This window comes from Carya illinoinensis, chromosome 16, assembly GCF_018687715.1.
Source record: "Carya illinoinensis cultivar Pawnee chromosome 16, C.illinoinensisPawnee_v1, whole genome shotgun sequence".
NCBI classification, from domain to species: Eukaryota; Viridiplantae; Streptophyta; class Magnoliopsida; order Fagales; family Juglandaceae; genus Carya; species Carya illinoinensis.
In genome coordinates, this window is record NC_056767.1 from 6,525,853 (window position 1) to 6,540,600 (window position 14,748).

A 14,748-nucleotide genomic window follows, 5' to 3' on the forward strand; every position below is an offset into this window, starting at 1 on the left:
TTTTTTATGAATTCTCGGGTATGAGTTTTACGTGTATTTAGGCTTTAATAATATTTTTGCTGCTTTTGTTGGTCTTGGTTATAGAGTTTAAGGTTCTTTTTTCTTTCTTTTTCTTTTTTATTATTTTTATATAACACTTGGGTTTTGGGTGTTCCTCTACTCCTATTTTGTAAAATCCTAGTGTGTTTTATTACCACAGTATTTATCTGCCATAAATAAGAATTTATGAATAAAATTGGGAATGGGCTCTTGGACATGTGGCCGCAACTCTTAAAAAAAAAACCATGGCATATTAGACTTTCAAGCATCCCACTAGCTAGCGCCATCTCAGGATAAATGATTATTTATTTATTTATTTGTTTCATTCTAGATGTTGTCATTTTCAAATACAATAGCTAATATATCATATTTTGAGCAGTTGTTAATTTAATTAAGTGGTTGATATATGAAACCATTTACAATATAATTGATCAAACTGCATGACTAAAAATGTCGTGCGCGCAACAAATGGAAATCGTAGAAGACAATGGTGAAACATGCATGCTGATCATAGATTCGAAGCAACTTAGGCACAACATTTCCTATACACTTAATTATGATTTTTCCCCGTTAAGTACTACTCATGATTCCATGCATGAGTTTTAATTCTCATGATAGTTTAAATATTTCTCTAGCTACCAAAGGGCAGCATATTAGCTCGAGTACTACATCATAACCAAACGAAATAAAAATAGTAACATAGAAAGAAAGAGCAATATTAATGGATCATATATAGGACACTGCACTCCCATTTCACATGATGGATATAGACACATCATCTTATAATTTACTTAGATTATTGAATTTCAACGATCAACCAGGTTTAATTACTGGCTTAATTACTTCTAATGGTAAAAGTTGTTTAGAAAACTATCAGCTAGCTTCTGACCAATGCTAACAACAGACTTTGTATCCAAATGCAAATGATCTGGTAATAGGGTTAAGCCCATGGCATCAACGTGCACAACATTCTTCAGGTTTATATTCAGCTGAGCATCTCTTACATTTCTTAGGAAGTTTCCTTCTCCAGCAGAAATTACAACCTGCAAAAAATACATATATATAAGTTTAGAATTTTTATAATGATTTGCAAAGATGCGTTATATATATGTGTGTGTGTGTGTGTGTGTGTGTGTGTGTGTGTGTGTGTGTGTGTGTTGCATGTACTCTAACCAATTTGTGAAAGGAGAAATGATTTAGCCACAAAAAGCTTATGTTAGATTGTAATGTCAATTTTATTATAAGCTAGATATATCTAATGTATCATATATGGTATGAAACTATGTCAGTCTGTAAATTTAAAACCATACATAAAATTAAGAAAATTTACACAAACATATTTAACTAACAAAGCAATAAATAAACAAAAGAAAATACCAAGATAATAGGAAGGTCTGGAGAGTTGAGATCTTGTCGAACATCATTGAAGAACTTCTCTAGCCTTCCCTTATAGAGCATGGAGTCTTGCTCTCCACAATCACTCTCTCCGAGATACCAAAGCAGCACACGAATATTTCCATCGCTTTCCCTTGCAGCTCTTGCCCTATCTACCAACTGATTGTATAGTGTAGTACCCTTTTGCCAATTTTCTATCTTTGTTCCTCCTATTGCGCAAGGGACTAGACCAATCACTCCTAAGTCTGGACGTTTTGCCAATATTTCATTGGAAAAAGGCATGCCTGGTCCCACCCCGCAGGTCTTCAAATTATCAATTTCCTTATGGAGGGGATCACGGGCTATGTCCCAAGTCTTGTTTAAAGATAGTGCGAGGATGTTGGGAGTGGGAGTGCATTGTGGAGGAACTTTTCCATCCCACTTGAGCAAGTTGGTTTTGGTGTCATTGTAAACGCCTCCACGTCCAGCCATGTTGCTTTGTCCTGCTAAAAGGAATATGTTGTTGGGTTTATGCCCGGAGGGCCCTCCGGGCATAACATTCCCAACACCAGGAACAAATACAAAGAAGATGAAGGAAAGAAACATCCTTTTTTCTTGTCTTCTAGATGTTGTAGGAGTGATAGTTGTGCAATGATGGAAGAGAAGCAGCAGGTTGCATCTTACATTTATATATGACTTGGAACTCCATTTTAGGTTGCATACAGAGTGTATGATTTGTTCCTAGCCCTTAACTCTCTAACCAAGAAAACAAATTACTAGCACTCAATATCCGGAGTTTTCGACCACTAAAAGGATAGCATGTTTGCTTGTCTTGTGATTTTTTTATTTTAATTTAGGGAAATGATTGAGGCATAATATTTTTTTACAACATTTTTACAAAAGTAAACGCTACTACATAGTCTCTAAAATCTCACCAATCAACTTATGCCACTTGACGCTTATCTTACGTTTATCTTATAATCCTGTCACATTTATCTTACATTTATCTTATCTTATCTTACATTTAGGTACTTGGTTTGTTATGAAATATTATATTTCAGCTTTCTTATTATTATGGATTCAGGTTAAAAGGTTCCCATGGTATGGGGTGTGACAAAATGAGTACTATATTTACGAAAATAGCCTCGATGGGTAGTAATAATGTTGTAAAAAAATATTATGTCTCAATCATTTTCCTAAATTAAAATAAAAAATCACAAGACAAGCAAACATGCTATCTTTTTAGTGGTCGAAAACTTCGGATATTGAGTGCTAGTAATTTGTTTTCTTGGTTAGAGAGTTAAGGGCTAGAAACAAATCATACACTCTGTACGCAACCTAAAATGGAGTTCCAAGTCATATATAAATGTAAGATGCAACCTGGTGCTTCTCTTCCATCATTGCACAACTATCACTCCTACAACATCTAAAAGACAAGAAAAAAGGATGTTTCTTTCCTTCATCTTCTTTGTATTTGTTCCTGGTGTTGGGAATGTTATGCCCGGAGGGCTCTCCGGGCATAAACCCAACAACATATTCCTTTTAGCAGGACAAAGCAACATGGCTGGACGTGGAGGTGTTTACAATGACACCAAAACCAACTTGCTCAAGTGGGATGGAAAAGTTCCTCCACAATGCACTCCCACTCCCAACATCCTCACACTATCATTAAACAAGACTTGGGACATAGCTCGTGATCCTCTCCATAAGGAAATTGATAATTTGAAGACCTGCGGGGTAGGACCAGGCATGCCTTTTTCCAATGAAATATTGGCAAAACGTATAGACTTAGGAGTGATTGGTCTGGTCCCTTGCGCAATAGGAGGAACAAAGATAGAAAGTTGGCAAAAGGGTACTACACTATACAATCAGTTGGTGGATAGGGCAAGAGCTGCAAGGGAAAGTGGTGGAAATATTCGTGCTCTGCTTTGGTATCAAGGAGAGAGTGATTGTGGAGAGCAAGACTCCATGCTCTATAAGGGAAGGTTGGAGAAGTTCTTCAATGATGTTAGACAAGATCTCAACTCTCCTAACCTCCCTATTATCTTGGTATTTTCTTTTGTTTATTTATTGCTTTCTTAGTTCAATATGTTTGTGTAAAGTTTCTTAATTTCATATATGGTTTTAAACTTACAGATTGACATAATTTCATGCCATATATGATACATTAGATATATCTAGCTTATAATAAAATTGACATTACAATCTAACAAAAGCTTTTTGTGTCTAAATCATTTCTCCTTTCACAAATTGGTTAGAGTACATGCAACATATATATATATATATATATAACGCATCTTTGCAAATCATTATAAAAATTTTAAACATATATATATATATATATACATATTTTTTGCAGGTTGTAATTTCTGCTGGAGAAGGAAACTTCCTAACAAATGTAAGAGATGCTCAGCTAAATATAAACCTGAAGAATGTTGTGCACGTTGATGCCATGGGCTTGACCCTATTACCAGATCATTTGCATTTGGATACAAAGTCTGCTGTTAGCATTGGTCAAAAGCTAGCTGATAGTTTTCTAAACAACTTTTACCATTAGAAGTAATTAAGCCAGTAATTAAACTTGGTTGATCATTGAAATTCAATAATCTAAGTAAATTATAAGATGATGTGTCTGTATCCATCATGTGAAATGGGAGAGAAATGTCCTATATATGATCCATTAATATTGCTCTTTCTTTCAATGTTAATGTTTTAATTTCGTTTGATTATGATGTAGTACTCTAGCCAATATGATGCCCTTTGGTAGCTAGAGAAATATTTGAACTATCATGAGAATTAAAACTTGTGCATGCATGGAATCATGAATAGTACTTACCGGGGAAAAATCATAATTAAACGTATAGGAAATGTTGTGCCTAAGTTGCTTGGAATCTATGATTAGCATGCATGTTTCTCCATTATCTTCTACGATTTCCATTGGTTGCGTGCATGACATTTTTAGTCATGCAGTCTGATCAATTATATTTTAAATGGTTTCATATATCAACCACTTAATTAAATTAACAACACCTCAAAATATAATATTACCTATTAATGTATTTGAAAATGACAACATCTAGAATGAAAAAAAAAATATCATTAATCCTGAGATAGCGCTAGCTTGGAAGTCTAACATCCCATGTCTTTTTTTTTTTTTTTGTTAAAAAGTTAGGGCCACATGTCCAAGAGTGACCCATTCTCAATTTTATTCATAAACCCTCATTCATTGCCGAGAAATACCGTGGTAATAAAACAAACTTTCCGGCGGGGGGGAGGGGGGGTTACAAAATAGTAGTAAAAGAACACCCAAAACTCAAGTGTTAAAAAAGAAAAAAGAAAAAAAAAAACCTTAAACTCTATAACCAAGACCAACAAAAGCAGCAAAAATATTATTAACAATTTATAAAATAAACAAAATTAACCAAATGTAATATGCGGAAGACCCAATTTGTCTGTCTTCACTTTCAGTAAATGTGGAAGTAAAGAAAAATCCTCCCATATCATACTATTACCTTCTAAACCCATCCGAGCCAAAAAATCTGCAGGAGCATTACCTTATCTATACACATGAGAAATAGAATAGTTTAGTGTACTAAGAATTTCAAGATTTTCTTCCCAAAAATCTTCAAAATACCATCGACCACAATGAGCTTTCTGCACCCGTTGGAAAAAAAATCATAGAATCAAGCTCAATATCAACATTAACTAGATTCAAGCCTTTCACAATCCGTAATCCAAAAAAGAGCCCCATCCCTTCATCATAATTATTTGAACCAAGGCCAATATGTTCCACAAAACCTCTAATCAAATGTCCACTATGATCTTTGATAACCCCTCCAGCACTCGAAAGGCCCGAATTGCCTAGATAATTGCCATCCACAATCAGCTTCACAAGACCTTGAATAGGTTTAAACCACTTGACAATGCGCATAGATTTAGTTTTTGGGGGTTTAATAGGAATCCCGAGACTTTGTAAAATAAACTCATCATCATGAGCTATTGGGGATGCACCTGCTTTCAATTTTTCACCAACTCGTCCAATCCAATACAAAATGTCCCACCAAACTACATTGATCGAGCTGTAGAAAACTTCCATGTGGCATTTACATCTTCTTATCCAGAGTCGCCAAGTGATAATCATAGGAATTAATCCCAGAAGTTGGCCCAATTGAGAATGCTTAGAAGCCTTACCAAACCACATGAAAATAGTGTTATGCCAATCTTGCTGAGGAACATAATTGAAGCCAACAAGCATAGTAGCTTTCTTCCATATCTGTTGAGCAAAATCCCCACCGGCCAAAACATGATTTTGATCTTCATAGCAACCCTTCACACAACAATCACACTTGGAGGCAATAGGAATGCCCACCTTTCTCAATCGATCATCAACACTTCAAGAAGAATTGAAAGCCTTCCAAGCACTAATAGAAACATCATAGGGCAAAATAGAATTCCAAACCTAGTGCGACCACTATACCTTGGGAGATCGAACTTTCAGAATGTCCCAAGCATTATGAGTAGAAAATTTATCATCAGAATTACTTGTCCACACTAAGATGTCTTCCCTAGCTTTAGCATTACAAAGCATACAGAGAATTATAGCCGCATGTCTTTCCCCAATTAAACTTTGAAGCAAAGAGACATCCCAACCAGACTCCACTCTACAGTCCTTCACTCTAAGATTTAAAAAATTAGAAATGGAAACTTTTTAACAAAGCGGGCCCTCCACAAACTAGTTATCCCTCCAAAAGGAAATATTGCTATCCTTTAGTATCCATGTGGAATTTTTTAGAACCTCTGGCATGCAAGACATAATACTTTTCCAAAATCTAATACCTTTTGCCTTGTTGACAAGAGAAATATGATTATATTTAATGTATTTGCCATGAAAGAAATTCGACCACAAGGAATTCTCCTTAATAACTTTCCAAGCAAACTTCATATGAAGAGATTTTTGAATCTCTTTGAGGTCCTTTATACCTAACCCTCCCTCTTGACATGGCTTGCTAATATTCTGCCAAGAACATTAGTGTTCTTTGTTTCCCCCTCCCTAGCACGCCAGAAGAAATTCGACATGCATTTTTGAATTGTGGTTAACACTGGCAAAGGTCCATGAATAATAGAGAGAGTATGTATGGGAATACTTGCAAGAGTATGCTTAATAAGCAAAACACTGATCCCCATTAGACAAGAAATTATTTTGCCAACCCCCTACTCGGCGTCTAACCCTGCTCACCAGGTCATCTAGATGGATAGCCTTAATTCTTCCATATATAATAGGAATGCTAAGATACTTGAATGGTAAAGTACCCTAAAAAAATCCGGTAATACTAAGGGTAGATCTTCTCCTATGCAAAGGTATTCTCTTGGAAAAAATAATAAAAGATTTTGCTTTACTCACTCTTTGGCACGACCAATTTTCATGGAGCTCTAAGATCTTAGAGATCGATTTCATAGAATCTTTATTTCCATTTGCAAAAATAACAATGTAATCGGTATAAAGGAGATGAGAGACAATAGGCGTACCTCGAGTGTGATAAAAAGGCTTAATCTTGCCATCTAGAAAGTATTTCTCAATCATGTAGCATAGAATCTCCTCCACCATAATAAAAAGACATGGTGAGATAGGTTCGCCTTGGCATAAACCACGCCCAACTGGGAATAAACCTTTTGAGACTCCATTCATCACTACAGAGAACCACGGAGATCAAACACATTGATTTATAAGACCACATGCCATATCTGAAAAGCCCAAGTGTTTAAGAAGATGAAGAAGATCCCAATTGATGCTATCATATGCCTTAGCAATATCAATTTTTGAAACCACATTACCCCCCCTCCCCCCAAGAAGAGGTTTATTAATATTGTGAATTATTTCTTGAGTCAAGCTTATTTCTGGAGGGATGAACTTGAAAGTTGTCCAACTAGGATCTTGGAACAAACTTTATATCATGGTGCATAAACTAATAGGATATATCACGGTGCACAAACTAATAGGTTTGAACTTATCAAAACCTGTTGGTTGATCTACCTTTGGAATAAGAACCAAAGAAGTAGCCGAATAGTATCTTGGGAGAGAGCTACCTTTCAAGAAATCTTGAATTGCATCTACAACATCTTTACCAACAATATCCGAGCAAGGGTGGAAAAAACACGAGCCAAATCCATCTGGACTTGGACTACTATAACCCGGAATAGAGAAAAGAATATCTTTTTCTAATATCCCATGGTTACTACGAAGTTGTCTTGATTTTAATACAAACTAATAAATCTTGAAATGAAATTCTTACGTACCCATGATCAAAGTAGCAAAACTAATTGATCCATATCGACCAATTAAACATCTTACGACACTCCAAGAAAAATGACTATTTGTAACAGATTATATACGATGACAATGACTATTTGCAATAAAAAGAAACTCATTTTAGTAGAAAATAGTCATTTTCATTGGAAATAACTGGCCACAACTGTTGTAGTGTTCAAATTTTTTTCTCAAAGACTATAATAGCATGAGATATATATATATATATATGTATATAATTTTCAAAAAAAAAGTAAGATGAGTCGGCTTGAATATTGTAATGAAGTGCGTTAATTAGTATTATGATTGAAACATAGTCGAGCAAAATACTTCTTCTAGTGACCTAAACTAATTTCTTCAAAATGCTATTTGATCACTCTAATTTCTTCAAAATGATATTTGATCACTTGCTCCATGATGTCAATTAGCATCCTAAAGTGTTTATGAAACCTACACTTATTATAATGTCCAAATGTTGATTACATCAATTCACTCATAGTTTGAGCGTCCTCTTTGCAAGAATCCGATACAAGTCAAGGGTTATGTATATTTACTGAGTAATGCTAGGTACAAGTTTCAAATAGACAAGTCTTGTGCAAGATCTTTGTTAAAAAAAGTGGATCACACTATTAAAGAATAGCTTTTTAACACTTTTTCAAAGTGTGGTCCACGTTTTTACAAAAGCTTACACAAAATTGGTCTATTTGCAGTCTGTACAATTCATTTCTCATATTGATAATCTAGCATTCAAGGTACTTATAATTACCATTTACTACTAGAGCAACAACTGGCCTCTCTGGCTTAGGAGTGATTGAGTGATAGGTTGTGTATGTACTAAGGGACTCTTGTTGTGTGGATCATCTTCTACCAGCCATGCAAACTAACCCATTGGATGACACACACAGATCAGAGGCTACATTGGAGGATTTAACCACTGGGGAGACAAGACTTACTTGGGTCGACATTGTGTCGATGTTAGATTGAGTGCATGCACACATAAATTCACATATAGCTGCTCTTCATACACCAGCTTTTAGAGGTAGGATGCATGCCCTGATCACTAGATCGGATTGCTTAGATTGATTGCACTCCTAAATGAGAAGATGCATGCATAGATAGGGTGCCCATGTATGCAATGTCAGCTTGAAGAGTTAGCAGAGAATATCTTTTGGAAAAATCATAAATTAATCATAAACTTGTAAAGCTACGTCGATTGAACAGAAACTAAGAAGATCGTACAATTTAACGTTCAAATGTCAAGTATATATGTGTTGATGAAGAATGTCAAGTAAACGTTTGGAATGATGTCATACAAACATCCAAACATTAATTTACTTTAAAAGATGTCCTACAAATAATTATCGAAATAAATGTTTCATATTCAAACGTTAATTTACTTGAATTGGTACTTACTAGTTCAAATATGTTTCTATTTAAACCTCTGAACATGAATAAAATCTTTGAGTAGTCTTGTTGGGGCATGTTCATCCCGCACCAAGCTAGCCCGGTCCACCTTGCAAAGGCCCAAGGGCCAAATACTACTAGCTAGCCCAGCAAATGGCAAAGGAGAAGAAGGTTCAAATCCACATAGGAAGATGAGACAACATCCACATAGATGCACCTCCATCTAGATAATTCATAGGGAGTCATGCCCCCATTAAATGACTTGATATATTTGGGGGCAGGAGATCTCGATGGAAGATTTTGTCTTTAACAGGGTACGTACCCTGAGAAAGGCCGTCACTCACCACTTGTCGTGAGAGAAATGACCCAAGGAGCTGACCTGAGTAGTCAAATTAAATGAGATGGCATGACACCCAAATCATGCCCAAATAATTTGGCATGACACCCAAATAATTCGTAGGGAGTCATGCCCCATTAAATGACTTGATATATTTGGGGTAGAGATCCCGATGGAAGATTTTGTCTTTAACAGGGTATGTACCTTGAGAAAGGTTGCGCGTCACCACTTGTCGTGAGAGAAATGACCCAAGGAGCTGACCTGAGCAGTCAAATTAAATGAGATGGCATGACACCCAAATCAATGAGTGAACACCATGCACAAAGAAAAAGAAAGGCTCAAGCTAGAGAGACAGAGATATGTATATACATATAGCCTAAATACACGTAAAACTCATACTCGAGAATTCATAAAAAACTCTCTCCAAGACTATAGATACAAATAACTTAGGCATAAGAGGAATCACCCACCCACCGAGCCCTCTCTTTTCTTGTGTTGTAGGTTGGTTGAGTCCGTTGGTAGAGGTACAAAACATGCCATTAGCGAGTCTAGCATTAAATAATTTATTAGCTCAATAAGATAAGAAGTTGATCATGTAAGAAAAATTTTATTCCATAACCACATTTGTGAAATTCCAATATAACACAATCCAACTTGGGCTAGAACTATGAAGCCTAGCCCTAAAGACCCAAGCCCATTCCTTTTATCCATTCTTATTGTGAGCTTGGCCCGTGTTGAACCCAAGCTATGAAACAAATAAGCCTAAATCCCTTACCCCGTACAAAGTCATTTTGGCTTAAAGGATTAAACCCAAAATTTTTCTTCTTCCTCTTTTCTTCCCTCCCTTTCCTTCTTCTCTTGCACGCCGCACCTTCCCTTTACAACCTGTGAGCCCCACACCCGCCATGATATCACTGTTACCTCGAAGCCATGCATCGGAGCTACATGGCCTCCTTTCCCACTGTTTGACCACCACCCCCTGTTCTCTCTCCCCCTCGTCTTCTCTCATCTTTCCACCCCTCATCCTCCCCATTGTATCTCGGTTCGAAATTGAGAGTTGTCGTGTTGTTGCCCTCCATAACCAGCTTCATCTCCTCACGTCGCCGTCCTCAAGATCTCGACACCCACCACGAAACCCCCCCCCCCCAATCTTCGTTTCTCTACTCCCTTGGCCACAAGCTTCGTGATCTAGCCACCGATGACCTCAACTATGTGCGAAGCTCCCACCGCCATGTTGTGACCTAGCTCTCTCTACCTTTTTTATCTGCTCATAAACCAGTGCCTAGAGCTATCTCTCTCTTAGGGTTTTATTTACCACCGCCAACCACCACCTCTACTGCCATCGACCACCGAGAGCCTCTATCTATCAGACCCTCAGTTCCCACCACACTTGTCCTTATCTCGATCCTCATTATAATGCCACTATTAGAGCCCAAATCTACCTCAGTTCATTATGCTTATGCCTCCCTCCTCCACTGTGCTCCTTCCCTCCAGGTTCCACCATAGTAAGCTCATTACCTCTTAGGTTGCCCTATTGTATTTTCTACTCTTGACCAAATATGACTCTGAGCTTGTTTTTCCTATGTAGTAATTGGTACATGCAACACACACACTACCTCTCTATTTGTGACTCCAGGGAGTGCTTGGAGGACCACCCTGACACTAGTGCTAGAGCCAAAAGTAACCTGTAGGCAAAACCTAGGAGATTCGGTCATCCATAAAATATCCTCCACGTTGGTAAGTAAAACCTCGGATTGACCCTTGGAAAACTGACATTGGAAAAATTGTTAAACTGTGTTTTGTTGTAGTTTGGTTGTGAATGGTAAAGTGGTTGGAGGGCCCTGTAGAGCATTGGGATAATACTGTAGTTGGTGATGAATTGTTGGCTGAAGGCCGGGTGAAGCTTTGGGAATCGAGTGTAGTTGTGAAATTTTGGAATTGTGAAATCTTCTGGGATGTTTTCGAGCAACAACGAGCTCAGACAAGATGGTAATGCTCTTGTGTCAACTTTGTAGCCTCTCCGTTGGTGGAGGCTAGAGGATGTTTGGTTACGTATGTGCCGAGAGCAAGGCTAGGTATCATTCTTTATGAAGTCACATATACGGTTGTTACTCGTGGTGTAACGAAGGGAGCCAAAATGTGTTGATGGTCCCTAGGGGAGACCACGGTGCATGCGTAATTAAATGATTGTATGGAATTTATGGGCATCATGACCCCAAGTTGAGATGGGATTTTATCCTGGTGGAGCTCCTCTAGTCGCTTGGGAAAGTATGAAACTGAGTGATGTCCCCTAGGCTATCACCAAGTGACAGCAGGCTTGACCGAGATGATAATGCTCTCAGTACGACTTTGTGCATGGCCCCTCTGTTGGCAGGGGTTAGAGGATGCCTAGTCACGTAGGTGCCAAGCGGGGACCTGAGCATCGCTTGATACGAAGCCATATGCACATTCGTTACCTATGGTGTAATGAAGGGAGCCAGAGTGTGCAAATAGTCCCTAGGGGAGACCATGGTGCATGCTGTAATAAAGTAAATGCTTTTTAAATGGAAATGCAATTTTGGCGTGAGTGGTTTCTCTATAAAATCCTTTGGGTAATGACAAACAAAACTTTTGTAAAACCCTTTTCTCACGTTGGCTATGTGATTGTATATTTTTTTGTGTTAGTATTCTTGGATGTCATTTCTATGATTTTTACTTGCTGATATTACGAAATCTCATTGTGGTGTTTCCACCTACAGTTTTGTGGAACCGTAGACTTTGATGCAGAGGATGGATTTGAGAATAATGGACCGGCCCCACCTGAAGAGTGATGACTTGGGATTTATTTTTCGTTGTGGGTGAGGGGTTTGCTTTTATTCTCATTTGGATTAGCTAGATGACTATAACATTCTTTCTGAGAACTTTCTATGGTTGGGTTGTATTAGAATTTTTGGTACTATTAGCAGTTCAGACTGCACCTTTTAATTTTTTCGTTGCATTTATAACTGTACACATATTGCATGTGCGCACGCACTTGCACATTGCATTGGAGGTGTGTGATCCATGAGGTTAGCACCTTAGTATCATAGCTCCCTCCAACACGTGGGGGTTGGGGGTGCCATGTGAGCTACTTTTTAAGGTTCAGATTTTGTCTATATAAAACTTAAATGTGTGTTATATATTGGATTGAGAAATTCTACATGTTACATCACATACCTGTACCTAATTAATATGTGATTTGTCATTTTTACCCTTTTATTTTCGTGCTTAAATGTGTGAATTTTTAAATAGAATGACAAGAAAAAAAAAAAAAAACAAATACTAGTTAGGTGGAGGTGTGTGGCATATGGCTTCTTTATAGTATTTCTCTATTGTATTATGTGGCATCATATCAATGCGTACGTGTATATATGTTAATTGGATTTGTCCGTTATTATATGAGTTTGAATATGGCGGTTCAGATCGTAAGGAAGTACAAATTAGCAATCACAAGTTATTAATTGTTATTAACAATTACTTGTTGAACAGTCGCATGATGCACGGGAAATTGTTAAGTTTTTAATTATAATCTGATTTTTAATCTTGTTTGTTATTTGATTGTGTGAATTTTTTTAAGTAAACTACTGAGGACACAAAGGAATCCCACAAAGGGATCCCACACACTCCTCCCTCTCCCTTCCCTCTCCCTTCCCCAATTTTTCTCAATGTTTCTCAATTATTTTTGAATTCTGAGAATGAGAGTACCCCTTTCCCTTCCCCTCTCTCTCCTCCCTTTCCATTTCCCCAATCTTTCTTTTTCTTGCTAGACCCTTTCCATTTTAATTTGATGTTGTTTTATTTAATTTATTGGTATTATTATGATAATTTTTCTGGTTAATAATAATTGAGAAATAAAAATTAATTAGCAGTACCTAACAATTGGTATTAGAACAATATTGGATCGACTTGAATTTGATTTTCATAACTTTTCTAAAGAATGCCTTCATTATATAACAATCAGAGTTATAGGAATCTCATCGATTTAATTATATATATACAAATGGAGGTTTGACTTATTGACTTGGCATCCTTACCGCATTAATCGAAAAAAAAAAATTTGCCCCATATCGTATATCGCTTCACACATAAGGCAGCTCATTGGTTAATGATGATTTTTATAAGGATAATCCGGCCGGGACCATTTGTGGTGGTAGTTACCTCGACAATAGTCAATGCATTTAGAGGTAACATTTACATTAGTGAAATAGAAAATCTTCATAAAAAATAATATTACTATTGCATATGTGATTGAAATAATGTGTTTTTTAGGTGAGTTTAATCTATCATCAACAAATGTGACAAAGTTGTACGTAAACCGTGACATTCCTGACATATGAAGAACTCGAGAAAAGTAATAATAACATTTATTAGTTTTTATTCTCTAAAAAGTTAGCCATTATATTATTTATATCTATTAACTTATTTCATTAAATTAGGTTGCAGTATGTCTTACAAAGGGAAGTCAGAAGTACCATAAAACCAGAGTAACTGGTGATATCTAATACAGAACTTCCATTCTACAATAGGAAAATAATTGCTGAAATTAAAGAGCTAGAATGGACTGCAGAGACAAAGGTATTAGTTTTGTGTTTTGAATTTAATATAATATACCCTTATTTAAGAATATACACTTTTTATAATAACTAATAACAATTTAATATTGTAGGAGTTATTGGTGAAGTGCTTATGCAAAATTGAAGATAGACAACAAATTTGGATGGTATTATAGTTCATGCCTTATATGCAAAACAAAAGTTGAATTCATTGAAGGATCTTCTTGGTGCATGTGAATGTTGTAAGGCAGAACCAAAACTTATTGTTATTTAATCATAGATTTGCTACAAACCAGTTTAATTTGTTATAACGGCACTTTCCAATCTCTTTCCATTTTATTTAATTATTTTTCAAGATTACATATACTGCTTAAACACATTCTGCACCTTCTAATTTTAATCCATTTTTTCCATTTTGATATCTACTACTTTTTGGCTGTTGATACGCATTAGCTTTTGTTGGTTAGGCATATGTGAGTTTGAGAGTCTTGTGAGTAAATTATACCCTATGACCTGAAATGTAATTTTTTTTTAGTAGAATTGAAGTGAACTGATATTTAACATCATTTATCATTTTTTAAGGTGTTCAATCATTTATCATTTGTTGACTAGTAGACTGTTATATTATACTTTACTAGAAATATAATAATTAAAATATTTTATATATAGACATTTATTAACGATATTAACTTTCTTTCAGGAAACTAATGCATATATCA

At 36.3% G+C, this 14,748-nt stretch overlaps 2 protein-coding genes across 2 annotated transcripts; one reads left to right on the plus strand and one right to left on the minus strand.

Annotated features, from left to right (window-relative positions):
• Nucleotides 1-884: 884 nt before the first annotated feature.
• Nucleotides 885-2,019, minus strand: LOC122298749 (probable carbohydrate esterase At4g34215). Its single transcript, XM_043108608.1, has 2 exons — nt 1,417-2,019; nt 885-1,082 (listed from the first exon to the last, which is right to left on the minus strand). The coding sequence occupies exons 1-2, from the start codon at nt 2,017-2,019 to the stop codon at nt 885-887; spliced, it is 801 nt and encodes a 266-aa protein (XP_042964542.1).
• An 840-nt stretch (nt 2,020-2,859) lies between these two features.
• Nucleotides 2,860-3,970, plus strand: LOC122298750 (probable carbohydrate esterase At4g34215). Its single transcript, XM_043108609.1, has 2 exons — nt 2,860-3,462; nt 3,773-3,970. Exons 1-2 carry the CDS (start codon nt 2,860-2,862, stop codon nt 3,968-3,970), a joined length of 801 nt encoding a protein of 266 aa, XP_042964543.1.
• Nucleotides 3,971-14,748: the final 10,778 nt, after the last annotated feature.

Coding starts and splice junctions, on each gene's coding strand:
- LOC122298749 (XM_043108608.1), bottom strand. CDS start 2,019: ATGTTTCTTTCCTTCATCTTCTTTGTATTTGTTCCTGGTGTTGGGAAT. Junction 1,083..1,416: donor CAGACCTTCCTATTATCTTG/GTATTTTCTTTT, acceptor TATTTTTTGCAG/GTTGTAATTTCTGCTGGAGA.
- LOC122298750 (XM_043108609.1), top strand. CDS start 2,860: ATGTTTCTTTCCTTCATCTTCTTTGTATTTGTTCCTGGTGTTGGGAAT. Junction 3,463..3,772: donor CTAACCTCCCTATTATCTTG/GTATTTTCTTTT, acceptor TATTTTTTGCAG/GTTGTAATTTCTGCTGGAGA.